The 21,482-nt window shown below is 34.7% G+C and overlaps 3 protein-coding genes across 6 annotated transcripts; 1 reads left to right on the top strand and 2 right to left on the bottom strand.

Moving 5' to 3' along the window:
• Nucleotides 1–408: 408 nt before the first annotated feature.
• Nucleotides 409–2,863, top strand: LOC108324265 (protein ASPARTIC PROTEASE IN GUARD CELL 2). Its single transcript, XM_017557169.2, has 2 exons — nucleotides 409–2,284; nucleotides 2,380–2,863. The coding sequence occupies exon 1, from the start codon at nucleotides 576–578 to the stop codon at nucleotides 1,995–1,997; it is 1,422 nt and encodes a 473-aa protein (XP_017412658.1). The 5' UTR covers nucleotides 409–575; the 3' UTR covers nucleotides 1,998–2,284; nucleotides 2,380–2,863.
• A 987-nt stretch (nucleotides 2,864–3,850) lies between these two features.
• On the bottom strand, nucleotides 3,851–15,600 carry LOC108326381 (helicase-like transcription factor CHR28). 4 transcript variants are annotated; one of them, XM_052874739.1, is made up of 12 exons: nucleotides 15,473–15,600; nucleotides 15,315–15,402; nucleotides 13,366–13,549; nucleotides 12,553–13,199; nucleotides 11,854–11,925; nucleotides 11,701–11,778; nucleotides 10,714–11,611; nucleotides 9,694–9,824; nucleotides 7,266–7,487; nucleotides 5,080–5,673; nucleotides 4,634–4,843; nucleotides 3,851–4,232 (listed from the first exon to the last, which is right to left on the bottom strand). In XM_052874739.1, the coding sequence occupies exons 3-12, from the start codon at nucleotides 13,472–13,474 to the stop codon at nucleotides 4,128–4,130; spliced, it is 3,066 nt and encodes a 1,021-aa protein (XP_052730699.1). In that variant the 5' UTR covers nucleotides 13,475–13,549; nucleotides 15,315–15,402; nucleotides 15,473–15,600; the 3' UTR covers nucleotides 3,851–4,127. The 4 variants fall into 4 exon arrangements, with proteins under 4 accessions (XP_052730699.1, XP_052730700.1, XP_017415352.1 ...); XM_052874740.1 differs by having other exon boundaries at nucleotides 15,315–15,394; XM_017559863.2 differs by lacking the exon at nucleotides 15,315–15,402.
• Nucleotides 15,601–16,719: 1,119 nt separating this feature from the next.
• Nucleotides 16,720–19,509, bottom strand: LOC108325721 (helicase-like transcription factor CHR28). Its single transcript, XM_052874742.1, has 6 exons — nucleotides 19,407–19,509; nucleotides 18,718–18,789; nucleotides 18,563–18,640; nucleotides 18,062–18,471; nucleotides 17,613–17,822; nucleotides 16,720–17,216 (listed from the first exon to the last, which is right to left on the bottom strand). Exons 1-4 carry the CDS (start codon nucleotides 19,464–19,466, stop codon nucleotides 18,292–18,294), a joined length of 390 nt encoding a protein of 129 aa, XP_052730702.1. The 5' UTR covers nucleotides 19,467–19,509; the 3' UTR covers nucleotides 16,720–17,216; nucleotides 17,613–17,822; nucleotides 18,062–18,291.
• Between the last annotated feature and the right edge of the window lie 1,973 nt (nucleotides 19,510–21,482).

Below are 21,482 nucleotides of genomic sequence, written 5' to 3'. Positions count from 1 at the left end.
TCACTCCTCCCCACAAGTTAATTTTAGTACTAATAAAGTGACAACAATAACATCATCAGTAAAAATGAAAGACAACATTCCAATAAAAGTAAAAAACTCACTAAACGAGCACACTATCGGTTGGTCATTTGGCCATTGAGCACTTCTAGTACACACAATTGCAGTAGCAGGTAAAGACAAAAATGCATAATCAATACAAAATCAACAGATAATACGATGTTTTACACTATCAAATAAATCCCTTAACAAAAATACTATGTGCCATCACCACCACCACCAACTACCTTTCCATCTTGCTGTAACTCACCACCACATCGCTCCACTCCTTCCTCAATGCACCATTCTCAAAGATGCATACAACTTTCCACTCACCTCTAAAACTCGTATAAATCATTCCAAACACTAAACTACAAAAACAGAAACTTCTTCTACATACAATTATTTCCACAGTAAACCCCTTTTCCCTCTACACACCAAAAACCCAACCAAATAAATTCCTCCTCGCTCTGCACACAACACAACACACACACGCATTCGTATCACACCAACAACTAAAACATCAATAACACAGCACCATGTTCACAGTTCTGCTTCTGCTCTCGTTCCTTCTAAGCACCTCCTCTTCTCACAACCTATCATACCCTCATTTCCAACAACTCGACGTAAAACAAACCCTCGCACAGACCAAACTCATTCCAACCCCAACCCCAAAACAACCGTCCAACCACCACCAAACACCCAACACTGTCATTGATTCATCATCAACAAAAGGGAAACTAAAACTAGTCCACAGAGACAAAGTTCCCACCTTTAACACTTCCCACGACCACCAGACCCGGTTCAACGCCCGAATAAAGCGAGACTCCAGAAGGGTCGCCGCCCTCCTCCGCCGCCTGGCCTCCGGAAAACCCACCTTGGACTCGGAGGCATTCGGGTCGGATGTGGTCTCGGGTATGGAACAGGGAAGCGGGGAGTACTTTGTCAGAATCGGAGTTGGAAGCCCGCCTCGGAACCAATACGTGGTCATAGACTCAGGCAGCGACATTATATGGGTCCAATGCGAACCCTGCACCCAATGCTACCACCAATCCGACCCGGTTTTCAACCCAGCCGATTCCTCCTCCTACGCCGGCGTCTCCTGCGAGTCCACCGTGTGCAGCCACGTGGACAACGCCGGCTGCCACGAGGGACGCTGCCGGTACGAAGTCTCCTACGGAGACGGGTCCTACACTAAAGGAACACTCGCGCTTGAAACAATCACCTTCGGACGAACCTTGATCCGAAACGTCGCAATCGGGTGCGGGCACCGCAACCAGGGAATGTTCGTTGGCGCCGCTGGGCTTCTGGGCCTCGGAGGTGGGCCCATGTCCTTCGTGGGCCAGCTCGGTGGGCAAACTGGCGAGGCCTTTAGTTATTGTTTAGTTAGCAGGGGAACCCAATCCCCCGGATTACTCGAATTCGGACGCGAAGCAATGCCCGTGGGAGCAGCGTGGGTTCCCCTGATCCACAACCCGCGGGCCCCAAGTTTTTACTATGTTGGGCTTTTGGGTCTGGGAGTTGGGGGGCTACGGATTCCCATACCCGAAGATGTTTTCAAATTATCCGAAATGGGTGATGGCGGAGTCGTTATGGACACCGGCACCGCTGTGACGCGGCTGCCAACGGCGGCTTACGAGGCTTTCCGCGATGGGTTTATAGCCCAAACCACCAACCTTCCACGGGCTTCCGGAGCGTCGATTTTTGACACGTGTTATGACCTGTTTGGGTTTGTATCGGTTCGGGTTCCGACCGTTTCGTTTTACTTTTCGGGTGGGCCTATTTTGACCCTGCCAGCTAGGAACTTTCTGATCCCAGTGGATGATGTGGGAACCTTTTGTTTTGCCTTTGCTCCTTCTTCTTCTGCCCTTTCCATCATTGGCAACATTCAGCAAGAGGGCATTCAGATTTCTGTTGATGGAGCTAATGGGTTTGTCGGATTCGGACCCAATGTCTGTTAAGTAATAATACCCATGTATATCAACAACCATATGAATTTTGCTAGTTTTAGTGCATGTGCTCATTAATTATAATAGATAATAATATTATTATTATTATTAAGGTGCTTGGGTTTTGATTTTGAGATGCTAAAAGTAAGTGGAAAATTGTGATGAATGGGTGGTCAAAGATTGGTAGAGTAACTGAGAGAGCAGTCAAAAGAATGATAGAAAAGTTGATATGGGTAATGTTTATGGTGTGGAGTGGATATTGAGGAGGATCCAAGAGAACACTTTTAATGAATTTGAAGGTGGGAAATGATTTAGCTTCACTACTACTGATGGGTGGACATTGCTCTGACATCTTTTTCTTTTTTTCTTTTTTCTTTCTTTCTTTCACATATAGAGATTCCCCAGTGTGAAAGCTGGTAGTGCAATTGAATGATGAGGGAAGAAGGGGAGCCACCACCATTATGGGCATGTGAAAACCATCAATAGGGACTCTCTGCTCTGCCTTTTGTTGGGACCTCTGTTTCGAGTGCATTTCACCACTCACTTTTGCAAAGCCAAGCCATTTCTGCTTTGCTTTTTCTCTTTTCAAGGATCTAAGATTAACATAAATCACCCTTCTCCATTTCTTTTTATTCCCTAATGTGGTTCATTATTAGCACCAAATTCAGCCTTACATGTTCCATTCACGTCAATGCATGAATGTGTTTGATAATTTTAGCAGTGAAAATGATATTTTTCGTGTCCAGTCCTTCGGCTTTGTAAGCACTTTATAGGCCCACCATAAAGTGGGAACCTGTTGGTGAAAAATGGTGAAAGGAAAGGAATCAATTAATGTACCCTTTGATTAGAAAATAAGATCATATAGGATATACTTTGCATCTCTACAGTCACATAAAAAACCCTTCAAAAAATCTTTAGATTTTATACCCTCGTTGTTACGTCAATGCTGTTATGTCTCAGCATTAGACCTTTTGATAACAATAAAAATTGAATTTGCTCTAATTTATGATATGGCATTGACATTAATACGATCACAAATCCAGTTAGCTCAATGAACGCGTTGCATTCGTAATGAATCATTTTGCTTGTAGCAAAGAGAGTTTTTTTAACGCTTCTTTACAAATCAAAGATACTACCTTCAGTTCATTTTTTTCTATGTTCAACACAAAAACAAATAATCAGTGCATTTCACATACATTCTACTTTCGTTAGATCTAATCAGAGGAATACTGACAAATTTCAAAAGAAAAAAATAATTCGTTAGGAATTTCGATAGTCATTCAAGTATACAAAATACCGTTGTGTCTTCATATTAGTAAAGACTGGCAAAAGTGAATATTAAAATGAAAATAATCTATGGACATTCAAAATATTTATCAATACCTAATATACACCAAAAAGAGAAAGATTGAAAGAAAGAAAAAACCTCTACGTCGAATGAAGGTATATTTATGTATCTACATACTTGTATTAAAATGTTTTAGCTTAAACACAAGCTTGCGGTAAAACTTCATATAAGTGCACCTACAGATGCAAAAGCTACTTTTTATTACTTTTAATCAAACCAAAATTTCGAAGCAAAATCAAATTCTACAAAGCAATAATCAAACAAAATTACTTCTATAAAATTTCTGCACAATCAATGAATAGTAAAGTTATTTTCAATTATAGACTAACGGTGTTTAATAAAAATTCAAAATTGCAAACAGTAAGGATACGCACTTAAACTTTTGAATTTGTTCTAAAATAAGAGCCCACATCGAGTTGGTCAATCTACACCGGAGAGGGGGCCCCAGCATGGAGGGTACAGCTAGACCCACAGTAGCTAGCAAGAAAACTGTACACTGCAACAAAAGGAAGAGCTCTGCACAAGGTCATATTTTCATAAACCATATTATAATTTGATAAGAATATTTACATACAGCCTTCAGCTATATAAAAGCATGGAGGACAAAATTGCCCTTGTGGGCTCAAAACAGATCATATTACAACTTGGATCAACCAAGACTCTCCTACCAAAAAAAGTCATACCCCTCCTTCAGAACAACCATTCCAACTCCATGCCAAATCTCCCAAAACAAAACAAAACTTCAAATTATCCATCCATCATATGAGAAGAAGAAGCAAGGAGAGGTCTTGAGTCTAGACCATGAAGAGATATTTCAGATCATCCACTGTAAGGCGAGTTCCAGACCTACCAGCATGGTCTTCCCCAAAAGCAGATGCAACCATTTCTCTCTTATTCTCCTGCCAAATGGTACAACACAAGAACATAATGAGAATTTATTTGACAGATGCAGTCTATCTTCATCTCAATCACACAAACTCCCCCCTCTCATATATATCAAAGCCTACTAAATAAATAACCTTTTTAAAAAAATATCACTTCATGTGCTAATTTTGACTTTTCTCCTTTAACCATAATAGAACTTCTGTTAATTTTGCAAGTCCAATTTTGTTTAATGAATTACAAGAGTAAGCAATATTAAAAAGGAGAGGTTAAAGGTGAAAGAGAAAACAATTAAGAACTTGTAAAGTCCGATTGGCTGTTAAGCCTCACTCACTCCTGTTCACCTAAATCCGAAATGGCCACCATGTATGAACTCATTTTGGCACATACAAGAAAATTAAACTGGCGGATATTGTACCTGAAGAGACAGTATCCGATCTTCAACGGTATCTTTTATAGTAATCCTTGTCACGGTAACAGGACGAGTTTGTCCAATTCTATGGGCTCGATCAATAGCTTGATCTTCAGTTGTTGGATTCCACCACAGATCCAAAAGAATAACATGACAAGCAGCAACCATATTCAATCCAAGGTTTCCTGCCTTTAGTGACATCAGCATAACAGTTATCTGAAACGTATTTCAATTAATCAGGCAATTGAGACACTTAAAACACAGTAGATAATTGAAGTCCAGGTAGAAGCAAAATATACCGATTAAAATTGCAACGACATTATTGATATAGCCATCAAGAGGCTTAAATTTTATATCACTTAGTCTACTAAGAATAGTTTCTCATTGCTTTGTGCCATTTATTGATTCGCATATAAAAGTTACAGCTATAACAACGTCGGGAAGGGCCAAACCTCAGGTTCAGTATTGAAATCCCTAACAGCTTTGTCCCTTGCACCCAGAGTCATCCTACCATCAAGTCTCCTGTACAGTATACCAAATTGACACAATGATGTCTCAACTAAATCCAACATGCTAGTCCACTGGGAAAAAACTATAGCCTTTATCGGTCCTTCAGTTGAGGACTCTGAATACTTTCTTGTGTGTTTTGCAACCCTAGCCTCTGAATCACTGTCATCAAACTCTAGATCAATAGAAGATGACGGCGAATCTCTACAACATCCAGAGTTCCGTAAGTCAGAATTAGATATTTTCATGTGACAATTTGACTGCAAAACCTCAAGAACAGCTTTGATTTTAGATGAAATGTAATCATCCCGCTGCACTAGCGAATAATCACTAAGATGTGAATTTGATGAACTAGAAGTGCCACCATCATCAGAGATACAACTCTTCAAAGTAACTTTGGAGTAAACAAGATCATCACCGATTGTTTCTTTACAATTTACAGCAGGGCACGTATTATCATCACCAGACAAATATTCCTGTACACATTCATAACAGAAGACATGGCCGCACATTGTAATAACAGGGCCATGAGGGGGATCCTGTTGAAATATAGTACATGTCAGCCAGAGCCATTATTGACATCAAATAACTACTTACCACCCATTATAACAGATTAAATGAGAAATCAAAATCTAAAAATCACTTGAAGTTCGCAGGGAAATAAAGAATTATGTTATTGATAACAATCACACAAATTACATTCTCATCACCTCTATTTGAAATTATTAAACTATCTGAAAAAATAATACAAATATGCTGAAACGAATAAACATTTTTAAGATATTTTTTCCTAATCAATATGGAGATGATGATATTTTTATCCTAACAATCTATTATTTACATTACTCTCCTGAAGTCGGAACTTACGAGACCCTAGAATCTATACTGATGTAGTCCACCAATGAAAGTGTCTGCTATTTGTTATCCCATATCATGTTGTACTGGATTGTGGTAAGAGTAATGTAGTACTTTTTGCAGAGGACTTCGCTCCAGTGTTTGATCTCTTAAGGACCCCCTTTTCTGATGTCATGACCAGTCTTGTCTCGGAGATTTCATCTTTAAACATGACAATTCTTCAAGTTTCTTCTCCCCTTACAATTAAAATACTTTACAAAGACGAGGTAATTTTTCTTTCCCCTACGCTTTGTAGGCTAATTGGGTCATATTCATGTAGGAATTTAAAGATTTTACCTCACGGTTTCAGCATGTAGGGTGGCATCTATTTTTCATATCCTCAAATTTTTGTGCTAATGATTTAGTTCAATCCACACAACCCATTCAAAGTTCTATGATATTCCAATTCAGAGAGGGAAACACGTTTGGCACAAATTACATTTCATCACCTTTATTTGTAACAATCAAACTTAAACTAAGGAAACACAAATAAGCTTAAATGAATAAGAATATTCTAGAGACTTTTTATCCTAATCAATATGGAAATATTCAAGGTATTTTTATCCTAATAATTCGCTACTACCAACAAAATTCAATTAAGCAATTATGATAAATGCACATAGATACAACAATCAATCAATAAAATATAGTACCATTAAAAAGAGGATAATGTCCTTTATTATACTATCTCTTCATCTCAATAAACTTTTCTTTTATCAACAAAAATATCAGTTCCGTGAAAAGATTATATTAAGACACGGATAACAACAATAAACTTAAGATTAAACTAAAAACAATTAGGTGTGAAATGCATTGAGACGCAATAGGCCGTTGTGGAATTTTCCTACACTACTAAAACCTCGTTAAATAGAAAAGCATTCCCCTAAAACTATTTCTTATTATTTTGGGATAATAAACATGTCTATTTTTGAAAAACCAACAACTTATTGTTAAACTCATCATAACTAAATTCACATTACTTAAATAGAACACAGGTGTTCAACTTAACCAAATTTAGTAAACAAACAACGTCCATGCGGAGTGTAAATACATCATACTCCTAAAAGAATATCCATACAAATTGCAGTTATAAGTCCGTTCATTACTTTTCAAACCATGAAGTCCACTTCCAAATGTTAAAAAGATTGTACAATATAGGAAGAAAACACCATAACTTATATAAGACAACCAAAAGGATCTAGAGTACCAAAAAATATAGCATCTGAATTTAACTCACATTGCAAACATGACAGATAGTAACTGTTGCGTCCAAACAAGTAAACAGATTAATCAGCAATTCCCTTGGAAGAGTTTTTGCCATTTCAACAGAATCCTTCCCAACAGGATCAGAATCAAAATCTTTAACAAGACGTGGGTGATCACAAGCCTGTCGAAGACGTAAGAGCATTAAAAGAATATTAGCATAGTTTTGGTTCACTGTCCCAGCAGCAGCATATGCCTGCAAAGAATGAGCTCTTAAAGTCAGGTCCACAATACTTCAGATATAAAAAGATCAAATGAACAAAAAAATCCTATAATTCACAAAAGTGTATGCTAGACTTTAATAAATTAGATACAGAGAGTGAGATGGGAAATTTAAAAACTCCACCACCCCAGCACTTCTTATATATTAAGTATATGACAACCCATAACTGATTCACCCATGCAACAAGGTGGGAATCTGACAGAATTGCACTTATCAGGCTTTTAATAAGTTCAAAATTGAAGCTTCTGTATGTTTATGGAAGAAACAATTTAGTAATCATGCAAGATTTAAGAAAATCATCAATGAAATTATATTGATAGCATAAAACCATATGCACTTCAGAACTAGTCATCAAAAGACTCAACAGAAACATTAATTTAAAATTTTACCATCAGAAATATCCTATACCTGAGTGCTCTAAACCATATGATCGAACAGTTATGTGATGTGTGATATATAAGGTATTTGTTTCATGTTCTAGTTTCTAAATAGAATGTGTGATGGACTTGATTTGTTCTATTAGTTTGTTAGAATTTCGAGAATACACACACACCCACATACATACATACACACACACATACATACACCCAAAATACCAATTGTACTGGAATATCTTAATGTTATTTAAGAATATCTATAAGTAATAATCTGTTATCAATTTTGTTAAACTCCACGGAAGAGGGAAACATTGAGATGAAACGTGTTTCTAAGACAGCACAAAGTGCCATATTTATATTGAGAGAAAAAAATAAAGAGTTGATATCCTCTAATAACAAATATATGATATGAAATAAATTAAAATGTTCCTAATGATACATATCTAATCTAGATATTCTTGATTTTATAATTATAACACTAACCCTCAAGTGGGAGCATATAGATCATATGTAGCTTGCTCCAAATATACTCGACCCTTGGTAAGATTTGGTGAACATGTCAACCAATTGTTCATTATAGTTGACAAATCTGGTGATGTCTCCGGTCTCTAGTTTTTCTCTAATCCAATGACAATCCACCTCAATATATTTGGTTCTCTCATGAAAGAAAAATTAGATGCAACGTGTAATGCAGCCAGGTTTTCATATACAAGGTGCGTTTGGGAATCTTCAAATTTAAGTTGTTTGAGGAGTTCTTTTAGCCATATGAGCTCACAAGTGACTAATGTCACTGCCCTGTATTTTGCTTCTGCACTTGACATTGCCACATCGAAATAATGAGAGCAAAACTGGGAAAAAGGTTCCCAAAAATCCTCCTGACACCATCAGTCGACCAGACCAAAAAATACTAAGGAGAGGAGGACAATAGAAGTGAACATAGGAGAGAAAGGTTCGCAAAAACAAAAATCCCTGAAGAAAGTCGGTCTACTGGGCTAACATGGTTTTGAAAAGGATTTGATATCATGTTAAACTATAGGGAAGAGAAATCGAAATGAGAACGTACGTTTCTGAGACAGCACAACTGTCTTATTTATATCGAGGAAACAAACAATACAATGAACAGAGTAGATTTGATCCTCTAATAATAATAATAATAATAAAGATGTGATACGAAAATAATAAAAGTGTTGCTAATACTACATATATAATTTAAATATTTCTGATTATGTAGGATTAGCTCCTTACATCTCATAGAGTGAAAAATGAGGGAAGTCACTGCAAAGAGAGAATAGCTACCACCATTTCATAGAGTGAAGTCGTCATGAAAATCCACTCTTAAAAGTGGATGACAATGTTTAGAGTCCCACATTGAGTAGGTTAGTTACCTGATGTGTTACATAAACCTAGAGGTTCTCCCACCTAATGCCCTGATCTTTTGGTTTGGGCTCTCCTGTTGTGCTTAAATCCTAACATAGAACTACTCTCGATACACAGATTTAATTTAGTTATAGATAAGCGAGCAGTCTTAATCTTTTGTCTTCATTCCTTACCAAAAACCCTATCATTTCAACAAAATTAATAGGTTGAATATTTTCTTAAAAGGCTGCTAATATTAGTGAAGTTTCTATCCTTGTGCCTCCAAATAGACAATCACTTCTATCACTATCAAAATGAGTTTCTAATCACTAAATTTGAAATGTCATTAGAAAAAGAACATTTCTAGATGTTGCACTTAAAAGAAACAAAAAAACTATAATTAAAAAGTGTCTTGGTATTAATATAAACCAATTTGAAGAACTAACCTTAAATTGAGTGCGTGAGTCTGATTCCAACTTAGTATAGAAGGCTCGTTCCTCAACGGAGAAATCCACACTACTGAGCTCAATTGTTTTAGGAGGCAAATTGATTATTGGCTTCCCATCAAGCAAAGTTCCTAGAAAAATGCAATAAATTGATGGTATAGAACAGAACTCATACCATATTTGACTATAAATCAAAGGGAAACTCACCTCAAATACACAAATGAAAACCTAGATGGCTAATATGTTCAGTACACACCCTTAAACAAATAAAATTATATTTATAGTCAAATATAAAGAAAAAAATAAGCCATTGCATTCTACACAGTGGAAATGGTAATAGAGATTAGGGATGAGTTCCCTAAATAAAAGGAATAATTCCAACATATAAAAACATCTAAAAATCTTTCCAAGAAAAAGTAAACAGACTGACAATGTAATATTATGCACAGACTATACTTTCACGATAAATAAATTAAATTCACTAATCCAGCAGCGATGAAGGAAAAATATCCTACTAGCAGATCTGTTATTATGTTATGGTCGTCGATTAAATCCCTGTTTGGTCCTGCATTGGCAGTCATCCTAAAACTACCCACTATAAGCCAAGTAAACTCCCTTAAAGTGGAGCAAGTTAAGAGAAAAAAAGATTTTACGAAAGACCGTGTTTTAATATGCTATAGAAGGGCTTGCAACACAACAACAAAGTTGCTACCTTTCTTGACATCTAATGAAATGGTATTATAACCAGTTTGCCCATCTCTCATAGTGGTGTTTATGGACATTTTCCAAACAAGACATGTTTGATGCAGGATTAAGTAGTTCCCTTATCAGGTGAACATGAGAAACCAAACCCGAAATGCTACCTGCTTAGACTTAACATTATCAAAATAACAACTAGACTAAGCACAGATCAATGAGAATTTAGCAAGGAGACAGAATACCCATACCACCCAGAAAAAGGTAATCATGTACAATCTATCATCAATTGGTGCATGACAAATAAAAATATAGTAAATTCACCTTTTGTACGACGTAGCATTATGGCCTTTAAAACTGCTTGAAGTTTCTTGTAACCTTGAATGGTATTTCGGGCTATGGGAACCTTTATGGTGTTGTAGAATGATTTATATGCAGCATAAGGATCATACTTCAAGAATCTAAAATAGCTATACAAATCATCAATAGTATTTTGAATAGGCGTTCCAGATAAGCACCACCTTCTTTTGGCTCTAAGGCTGCAACAAGCTCTAGCCACCTGAGTTCTATGATTTTTTATTGTTTGAGCCTCGTCTAGAATAACCCGAAACCACCCTACTTTTGCAAGAGGGCCAGAACCATATTCCCTCGAACTGTCAATTCCTTTTCTACCTTTTTTACCCTTCTTACTTCCGTTAATTGTTTTTTTCCTTTTTTTAACAGTAAACTCAGAGGATAACCCAAACCTTTCCCCATTTTTGTCCTCAATATCATCATCCTCAACTAATGGTTGCTTAGGCACTTCATTATTCACAATAGAGTATGTTGTTAGAACCACATCAAATTTTGCAAGTTCTACATGATCCTTAGTCCTATTTCCCCCATGATAAATTAAAACAGAAAGTTTTTCATCTCCGACTTTTTCATCAAGTTCCCTGGCCCACTGTCGCATAACACTGGCAGGGCAGACAACTAGGGTACCAGCAGCCGGCCTTTTTCTAACAGGTGCCTGTGTTGAACAGCTAGGTTCTCTATTAGGAAACAAATCAACAGCTTCCACACTATTTTTATGTTTTTCCACATCTATACCACCGTTGTCATCATCGTCATCCAAATTCAAAGCTTCAGTTTTATGATTGTGCACATCATCTGTTTTCGATTTTGTTTGTAATGACCTCAATGCCAGAATGAGGGAAATCATTGATACTGTCTTTCCAAGACCCTGCTTGAACAAGGTTTTGGTATTCAGATAACAATAATCAGAATTAAAGGCAAAGAGGTAGCTTAAAAAAATTATCACCAAACATTGACCTGGTCATCAGCCAAAATCCCCCCCAAGCAATGCAAACTCTTGGTTTCCCTTTGAAGCATCCAAGCCAATGCAATTTTCTGAAATATAAAGTACTCAAACAATTGGCCATGAGCAGAAATAATAAAAGAAATTGAATAGACAATCCAGGATACCTGATGTCTCAGAAGAGAGACAGACAATACACCAGCAGGTAAGTCATATTCTGTTTTAGGTTGACTGATATCCTGTGATAACCAAATTCACAATTGACAATAATGATTCTCTGTGAATATAACACATACTGATGCGAGCACTGAAAAAGAAAATTTGAAGCAGCTTCCACAAATCATGCAGGATAAACATCAATAGAGCATAAGATTAAACACTAAACCAAGTGAAACTCAACATTTGGCTTAACTGTTTTACTTTAGAACTAATTGTATGTTTCCATGCACTAACTATTGTTGTGGGGTGTTACTTCATTTAGAGTATATTTGAAAGAGCTGAGAGAAATAGGTAAGATAGAAATAAGCAGGTTGAGTGCAAATAGATGAGAAAGGAAGTGAGCATTAGAGCTGTTTATTTGAAGAAAAACAGAAAGAGATTAGGAGAGGGAAAGAGAGATGGGTAGAAACAGGTGAAAAACAGTGGATCCCAACAATTTCCCAACCAGTCAACTTTAACAATCCATCACATATAAGTCCTAAACACATCTTCAAACTCAAGTAAATATTTTTCATTAAACTTACAAGATAAAATATGTCAAGTACATGATTTCCGCTCACACTTAACTGAGGGAATATCTTCTTCATACAACTTAAAGAATTTAAGTAGTTAAATATACAAACACAACAATGAAATGCATGTAATACCTGTAATGCTGCCTCATAAATAAGTCTCTCGTCATTTTCAGCAGACCTTTCATCACCTATTCCAGAAAGATATGCAGATTCACTAGAAATTGCAAAGTGTGGAGTTATGGCCTTTCCAAGCACCAAAGATGGTGGAAGAATCCTGTTCCCACTATTTTGATACAATAAATGACCTTCGTCATGGCCCCTGATAAAACTGTCACGAATGTAGCCCCTGTCACCGGACATGCTAGGCCCTACTCCCTGGCGATGATTCTTATATGCATCATGAAGATGACTACTGCCTGGGTTATCTTTTAAGTTGCTTGATCTGATGTCTGACACAAATAAAGGAGAAGGAAGAGCCCTTGTTACAGAAGGCTGAAGAGTTGAAGGAAGGGTCCTCTTGAAAGCTTGCTGAGATGACATTTTCTCATGATCTACACCATCAGAGTTTGAAATTCGGGAATTAACTGTTTGTTGCTGACTTGTGTTTCCATTCTGAGCATGGTAGGAAGGTTCATCTCTTCGTGCAATTCTGTTGTTCAGTGCATTGGTACTGGACCCAGGTAGTGTATGAGGTTTGATTTGTGAATGATTATAAACACTAGAAGAACTTAGGTTTGAACTATTTGACCCTCTTGAAGAATTATTCCGCCTACCATAGTCTGCACATAATATTGCAGGTATGATGATAACTAATTTACAAATTATATATATATATATATACATACATATATATATATATATATACATACATACATATATATATATATATATATATATATATATATATATATATATCAAACGGGACCTTTACTAAAGATCACGCACCTGAACTCCTTTCAAAAGTTGTTGCCCATTGCGGAAGAGTTCTCTTTTGAACATCTATCTCCTCCAACTCATCGTCATCTGACGAACTAATATATATAGACTCACCCATGAAATTGAAATAACGATATATGTTCCCTCAGCCGTCCTAGAATCTACAAACAGAACCATAAAAAGTTGTGCCAACCTGTAGCCATAAAGTATCATGAGTATCGAACTCCACATGACAATACCAGATTGCGGTGTGTAGGTAAATAACTCTCTAAAATCACTATAACAGGAAGCACACTGAATATAATACAAAAACAAATGTGTACTACTCCATGAACATATAAATACTAGAAAAATGAAAGTAAAATTAAAGAGACTCGAGATAAATAAGTCACAGTTTGCAAACAATCACAATCAACGCAGGAGCAATAAGAACACACTAATGAAGTAAAAAATAAAATAAGGAAAATGGTGGTAAAATTAAAACAAAAAAGAACATGACAAATTAGACAGAAAAAATACAAAAACGTGAACTGCAAATCTAAAGGAAGAAAGAAATAACTCAGTATAAAAGTAATCCTAAAAGATGGGAAGGAATAGAATCAGAAAAGAGGTAAGTTATGTAGAATACTTCCCCCAAAAATACCCAAACAAAGTTCAGGGCGTATAAACGGAATTATGGAGTCAATATATATCATAATAGAGCCAGAACACAATGTGAAAAGACACTTTTGTGGCCACTAATGCAGCCATTATGGCTACTGTTAGAAACCACTCCATCAATTGACTGCTATAGATAAGCCTTCCCAAAATGAAAACACCTTCACTCAGATACTCAACTGTTCTATACTCCTTTGATATTAAATCAAATACTCAACTGCCCACAAGCATTTATATTGTAGCAACCCACACAAGGGTAAACCTTGAGTTCTATGTAATTTCTACTTTTTTACAATAAACAAATGCAATTAAGATATTATAGAAATGTGGTAATAATCTCATTATTCCTTTTACATGTAAATCAAACCAATACAGGGGAACGGGTAAGAAAAAGAAAATATAACACGACATAAGTATTATTATATTATAAGGGTAACCTATGGAATAAGTGTTGAAGCAAATGAGTTCCACCAAAAAAACTCTCTTACAGATAAAAATGATTATTCACAGAAGATAAAAGATATCGTAAAATAGTAAAACAGTATTATTACTTAGATTGAATGAGTAAAAAATGCCCCCAATAAAGTATTAACAGCTCCACTGCAAATGTAGTATGAAATGAACTAAGAAGTATCAATAAGGATAAGCACATGGTTACATCCTTTAAGTGAAGGGATTACTAGAGATGATTAAAAGAACTTTTGCAAATTCATAAACCTACGCAACTCTTTGGTCCAAATTGTACGTTACCTTCATTTCATATCATCCTTTCATCCTCCTTAAGATCTTCCAAACCAACTAACAATTAAATACATAAGTAGAGTTCAAATTCAAACAATCACTGAAATACCTAAAAAGATTTCCCTCCTGGTAAATAACGTAAAATTGAGTAATACCAAAATCAAATCATTTCTCTTCTTTTTATCTATCAGTCTTCCACCCTATCATTAATCAATTCTAACAAAAGTGCAACGACAATGAAATCCATAATAAATCGAAACTAAAAGAAAATTGCCACTAACATACACACTGCCATTTTGTATAAAAAACCAAACAGCACTACTTTCTCACGTTAAAAAGACAAAGTTCATGTATTTCCACTGTTTAAGAAATCCACGTTCCAAACGACAGTAACAATTGTAAAAGAAGACCAACGGAAATAAACATCCAAAGCAGATCAACCACATTGCACAGGGAATAGCGGAACAAGATTCAAAGCGTGCAAAACCACCAAAACCTCGACCATTGGGGGAAAAAGAAAAGTTAAAAATATAAATTGCGAGAGAGTAATTGAGGGTTGCCTTTTGAGATGAGGAATGTGTGAAAAATAAATGATCGAACGCAGCAGCTGAGCATTCACAGATTCTAGGGTTCTCCCTATCTTTGCACCTAAACGCAGTAACCGATAGTAAGAGAGTATAAAAACGACATAAGTTGAATATGGTTTGAGTTCACTTACGCAAAATCTGAGAGAAACACGGAATGAGAAACTGCACTTCCATAGCAATGATCTCAGACTTGTGCCCCAATCCTACTAAGTTCAAGTTTTATTTCTTTCCTTCTTTCATAGTATATGTGTGTTACAACTTTCACCTTTACTTTCAAAATCTCATTTGTAAGTCGTAGTGGTTTACTTAATCGCTAATTAATATATATTAATTTATGATTAAACCGAAAAATTATTAAATAAATTTTTATTTAAACATTTATTTCTATCAACCGTGATAAAAATACATTATATATCTGTTAACAAAAGTACAACACATCCACACACACACGTGTGTGTATATATATATATATATATATAATTTTATAATTTTATCTTTATTAAAATTATAAAGATTCACGTATTCACTAAAATAATAAAGATAAAATTATAATAAAGATATAAGTATTTACTAAAAATATATATAATTGTTCAGTAAATGTGTATAACAAATCAGTTATCAAAACTTATATTCTCCGTGAAAAATCAGGATTTTGAATATTTAGTTTTAGGGTTTATGTGCCAAATACAAAGTGAATATCTCCCTGTCATAATAAAAGGTAAAGTGATATAAGAAAATATATAATATGACAGATAATTTATGTTAACTTTTCATGCTTTTAACAAATGCATTATAATTCCAACTTTTCCTTTTTATGAATTTGTGTTGATTTTATGTTGCATTTAAGTTACATTGATTTTATTGTGTTGTATTATATTGAAAAAAAATTCAAATATTAATATCGATGTAATTTTTAAAATATGACAAAAAACGATATAAAAAAAATGAGAAACCAAATTTTTAAACAATTTTGTTTGATACTACTGTCACAACATTATCTATTTATAATGAAGTCAATCACAAATGGACATAAAATAGACAATAAATAATATGCATTAATTATTAGCATATGACTCAGATCAAAAAAGTTGATAATTAAGACAATCACATAATTAACAATTAGTTTTTTCAACATTAGTTTGTATGTTTAAAATATTATGTTTTTTTTTTAACTTTTCATAATTTAATATTTTAATATAAAATATTTAAATAATCGTTGAAACAAAATAACTTTTGTTAAACGTAAAATTTCATAATTAATTCAAATGATCACAAAAATAATTACATACCATTTTAAATGTACAATTTTAATTAAAATCACATCATAAATATATATAATACATAATCATTCAAATATAATTTGTATTAAAATGTTTTAGCATAAACATAAGCTTGCGGTAAAACTTGGTATAAATGCCGGGGAGGGGGCCACAGTATGATCAGTAATTCAAAATCTGGCAAGAAAACTATACACTGCCACAAAAGGAAGGGCTGTTGCACAAGGCCATATTATCATAAACCATATTACAATTAGATAAGAATATTTACAGACAGCCTTCAGCAATATAAAAGCATGGAGGACAAAATTGCCCTTGTGGACTCAAAACAGATCATATTACCACTTGGATCAACCAAGCCTCTCCTACCAAAAAAGTCATACCCCTCCTTCAGAACAACCATTCCAACTCCATGCCAAATCTCCCAAAACAAAACAAAACTTCAAATTATCCATCCATCATATGAGAAGAAGAAGCAAAAGAGGTCTTGAGTCTAGACCATGAAGAGATATTTCAGATCATCCACTGTAAGGCGAGTTCCAGACCCACTAGCATGGTCTTCCCCAAAAGCAGATGCAACCATTCTTCTCTTTTCCTCCTGTCAAATGGTACAACACAAGAACATAATGAGAATTTATTTGACAGATGCAATCTATCTTCATCTCAATCACACAAACTCCCCCCTCCCATATATATCAAACCCTACTAAATAAATAACCTTTTTAAAAAAATATCACTTCATGTGCTAATTTTGACTCTTCTCCTTGAACCATAATAGAACTTCTGTTAATTTTGCAAGCCCAATTTTGCTTAATGATTTACAAGAGTGAGCAATATTTAAAAGGAATGGTTAAAGGTGAAAGCGAAAACAATTAAGAACTTGTAAAGTCGATTGGCTGTTAAGCCTCACTCCTGCTCACCGAAATCCGAATTGGCCACCATGTATGAATTCATTTTGGCACATACAAGAAAATTAAACTGGCGGATATTGTACCTGAAGAGACAGTATCCGATCTTCAACCGTATTTTCAATAGTAATCCTTGTCACAGTAACCGGACGAGTTTGTCCAATTCTATGGGCTCGATCAATAGCTTGATCTTCAGTTGTTGGATTCCACCACGGATCCAAAAGAATAACATGACAAGCAGCAACCATATTCAATCCAAGGTTTCCTGCCTTAAGTGACATCAGCATAACAGTTATCTGAAACATATTTCAATTAATCAGGCAATTGAGACACTTAAAACACAGTAGATAATTGAAGTCCAAGTAGAAGCAAAATATACCGATTAAGATTGCAACAACATTATTGATATAGCCATTATTAAGAGGCTTAAATTTTATACCACTTAGTCTACTAACAATAGTTTCTCATTGATTTGTGCCATTTATTGATTCGCATATAAAAGTTACAGCTATAACAATGTTGGGAAGGGCCAAACCTCAGGTTCAGTATTGAAATCCCTAACAGCTTTGTCCCTTGCACCCAGAGTCATCCTACCATCAAGTTTCCTGTACAGTATACCAAATTTACACAATGATGTCTCAACTAAATCCAACATGCTAGTCCACTGGGAAAAAACTATAGCCTTTATCGGTCCTTCAGTTGTGGACTTTGAATCCTTTCTTGCGTGTTTTGCAACCCGACCCTCTGAATCACTGTCATCAACCTCTAGATCAATAGAAGATGACGGCGAATCTCTACAACATCCAGAGTTCGACCGTTGACATCATCGTCATCCAAATTCAAAGCTTCAGTTTTATGGTTGCACACATGATCTGTTTTTGATTTTGATTGTAATGACCTCAATGCCAGAATGAGGGAAATCATTGATACAGTCTTTCCAAGACCCTGCTTGGACAAGGTTTTCGTATTCAGGTAACAATAATCAGAATTAAAGCTAAAGAGCTGTAGCTTAAAAAAATTATCACCAAACATTGACCTGATCATCAGCCAAAAATCCCCCCAAGCAATGCAAACTCTTGGTTTCCCTTTTAAGCATCCAAGCCAATGCAATTTTCTGAAATATAAAGTACTCAGAAACAAATGGCCAAGAGCAGAAATAATAAAAGAAATTGAATAGACAATCTAGGATACCTGATGTCTCATAAGAGAGACAGACAATACACCAGCAGGTAAGTCATATTCTGTTTTAGGTTGACTGATATCCTGTGATAACCAAATTCACAATTGACAATTTCCTATGAGTATAACATACAGATGCGAGCACTGAAAAATAAAATTTGAAGCAGCTATCGCATTGATGCTGGACAAACATCAATAGAGCATAAGATTAGACACTAAACCAAGTGAAACTCAATATTTGGCTTAACTGTTTTACTTTAGAACTTATTGACGTTTCCATGCACTAACTATCGTTATGGGGTGTTACTTCATTTAGAGTATGTTTGGTAGAGCTGAGAGAAAGAGGTAAGATAGAAATAAGCAGGTAGAGTGCAAATAGATGAGAAATAAAGTGAGCATTAAAGGTGTTGGTTTGAAGAAAAATAGAAAGAGATTAGGAGAGAGAAAGAAAGATGGGTAGAAATAGGTGAGAAATAGTGGATCCCACCAATTTCCCAACCAGTCAACTTTAACAACCCATCACATATAAGTCCTAAACACAGCTTCAAACTCAAGTAAAAAAATTTCATTAAATTTACAAGATAAAATATGTCAACTAGATTATTTCCGCTCACACTTAACACAGGGAATATCTTCTTCATAGAACTTTAAGAATTTAAGGAATTAAATATACAAACACAACAATTAACAGCATGTAATACCTGTAATGCTGCCTCATAAATAAGTCTCTCGTCATTTTCAGCAGACCTTTCATCACCCATTCCAGAATGATATGAAGATTCACTAGAAATTGCAAAGTGTGGAGTTATGGCCTTTCCAAGCACCAAAGATGGTGGAAGAATATTGTTCCCAAAAAGTAGGAAGGAATAGAATAAGAAAAGAGGTAAGTTATGTAGAATACTTCCCCAAAAAATATCCAAACAAAGTTCAAGGCGTATAAACAGAATTCTGGAGTCATGATATATCATGATAGAGCCACAACACAGTGCGAAAAGACACTTTTGTGGCCACTAATGCAGCCATTATGGCTACTGTTAGAAACCACTCCATCAATTGACCACTATAGATAAGCACATGGTTACATCCTTTAAGTGAAGGGATTACTAAAAGTGACTGAAAAAACTTTTGCAAATTCATAGACCTACGCAACTCTTTGGTCCAAGTTGTATGTTACCTTCATTTCATCTCATCCTTTCATCCTCCTTAAAAGATCTTTTAAACCAACTACCAATTAAATACACAAGTAGAGTTCAAATTCAAACAATCACTGAAATACCTAAAAAAATTCCTCCAGATAAATAACATAAATTTGAGTAAAACCAAAACCAAATCATTTTTCTTCCTTTTATCTACTAGTGTTCCACCCTATCATTAATAAATTCTAACAAAAATACAACAATAATGAAATCCATAATAAATAGAAACTAAAGGAAAATTGTCACTAACATACACACTGCCATTCTGTATACAAAATAAAAAAGAACTACTTTCTCACATTAAAAAGACGAAGTTCATGTATTTCCACTACTTAAGAAATCCATGTTTCAAACCACAGCAACAGAACAATTGTAAAAGAAGACCATAGGAAATAAACATCCAGACCAGACCAACCACATTGCACAGGGAATATTGGAATCAAAGTTCAAAGCGTGCAAAACCACCAAAACCTCGACCATTGGGAAAAAAGAAAACTTAAAAATATAAAACTGCGAGAGAGTAAATGAGGGTTGCCTTTTGAGCTGAGGAATGTGTGAAAAACAAATGATCTTTGGATAAAAAAGGGAAGAACGCAACAGCTGAGCATTCACGGATACTAGGGTTGAAGATGGTTTGACTTCACTTAAGTAAAATCTGAGGGAAAATGAGAAACTGCATTTCCATAGCAATGGTCTATCTCTCTCACATACACACATGTATATATATACACGAGAGATCATGCATTTCATGCTTTTAACAAGTGCATTATAATTTCAACTTTTCTTTATTATGAATTTGTGTTGATTTTATGTTGTATATAAGTTACATTGATTTTATTGTTTTATGTTATATTGAAAATAAATATCAATATCGATGTAAACAATTTTGTTTGATATTACTTTCATACATTATCGTTTTATAAGAAACTCAATCACAAATGGACATAAAATAGATAATAATAACATGTATTAATTATTAGCATATGGCTCAGTTCAAAAAGTTGATAATTAAGACAATCACATAATTAAGAATTAGTTTTTTCAACATTAGTTTGTATGTTTAAAATATTATGTTTTTTTTTTACTTTTCATAATTTAATATTTTAATATAAAATATTTAAATAATCGTTGAAACAAAAGAACTTTTGTTAAACGTGAGATTTCATAATTAATTCACATGATCACAAAAATAATTAACATACCATTTAAAATGTATAATTTTAATTAAAATTACATCATATATATATATATATATATCTATATATATATATATATATATATATATATATATATATATCATAATCATTCAAATTTAATTTGCAAACAAACAAATAGATATATAAAAAATTTCTTGTGTAACTTATACAACAAAATATAAAGATATTTCACAAAACTTACTTAAGTGAGAGGACTTGTATAGGTTGATATTACTTAAGCGGTAAATTAAAATGAAATACAAATCATTTTTTAGATTCTTTAACATTTGGACGAAAAATGTTTTAAACCACATTGCTATTAAAACAAAAATGACATATTCTATCCAAAACTCTTAAAGATAATGTGATTCAAGTTATAAAAGTT

The sequence above is a fragment of the Vigna angularis genome, chromosome 3 (genome assembly GCF_016808095.1).
Source record: "Vigna angularis cultivar LongXiaoDou No.4 chromosome 3, ASM1680809v1, whole genome shotgun sequence".
NCBI lineage: Eukaryota > Viridiplantae > Streptophyta > Magnoliopsida > Fabales > Fabaceae > Vigna > Vigna angularis.
The sequence above is the reverse complement of the archived record's forward strand: the minus strand, read 5'-3'. Positions and strand labels throughout refer to the sequence as shown.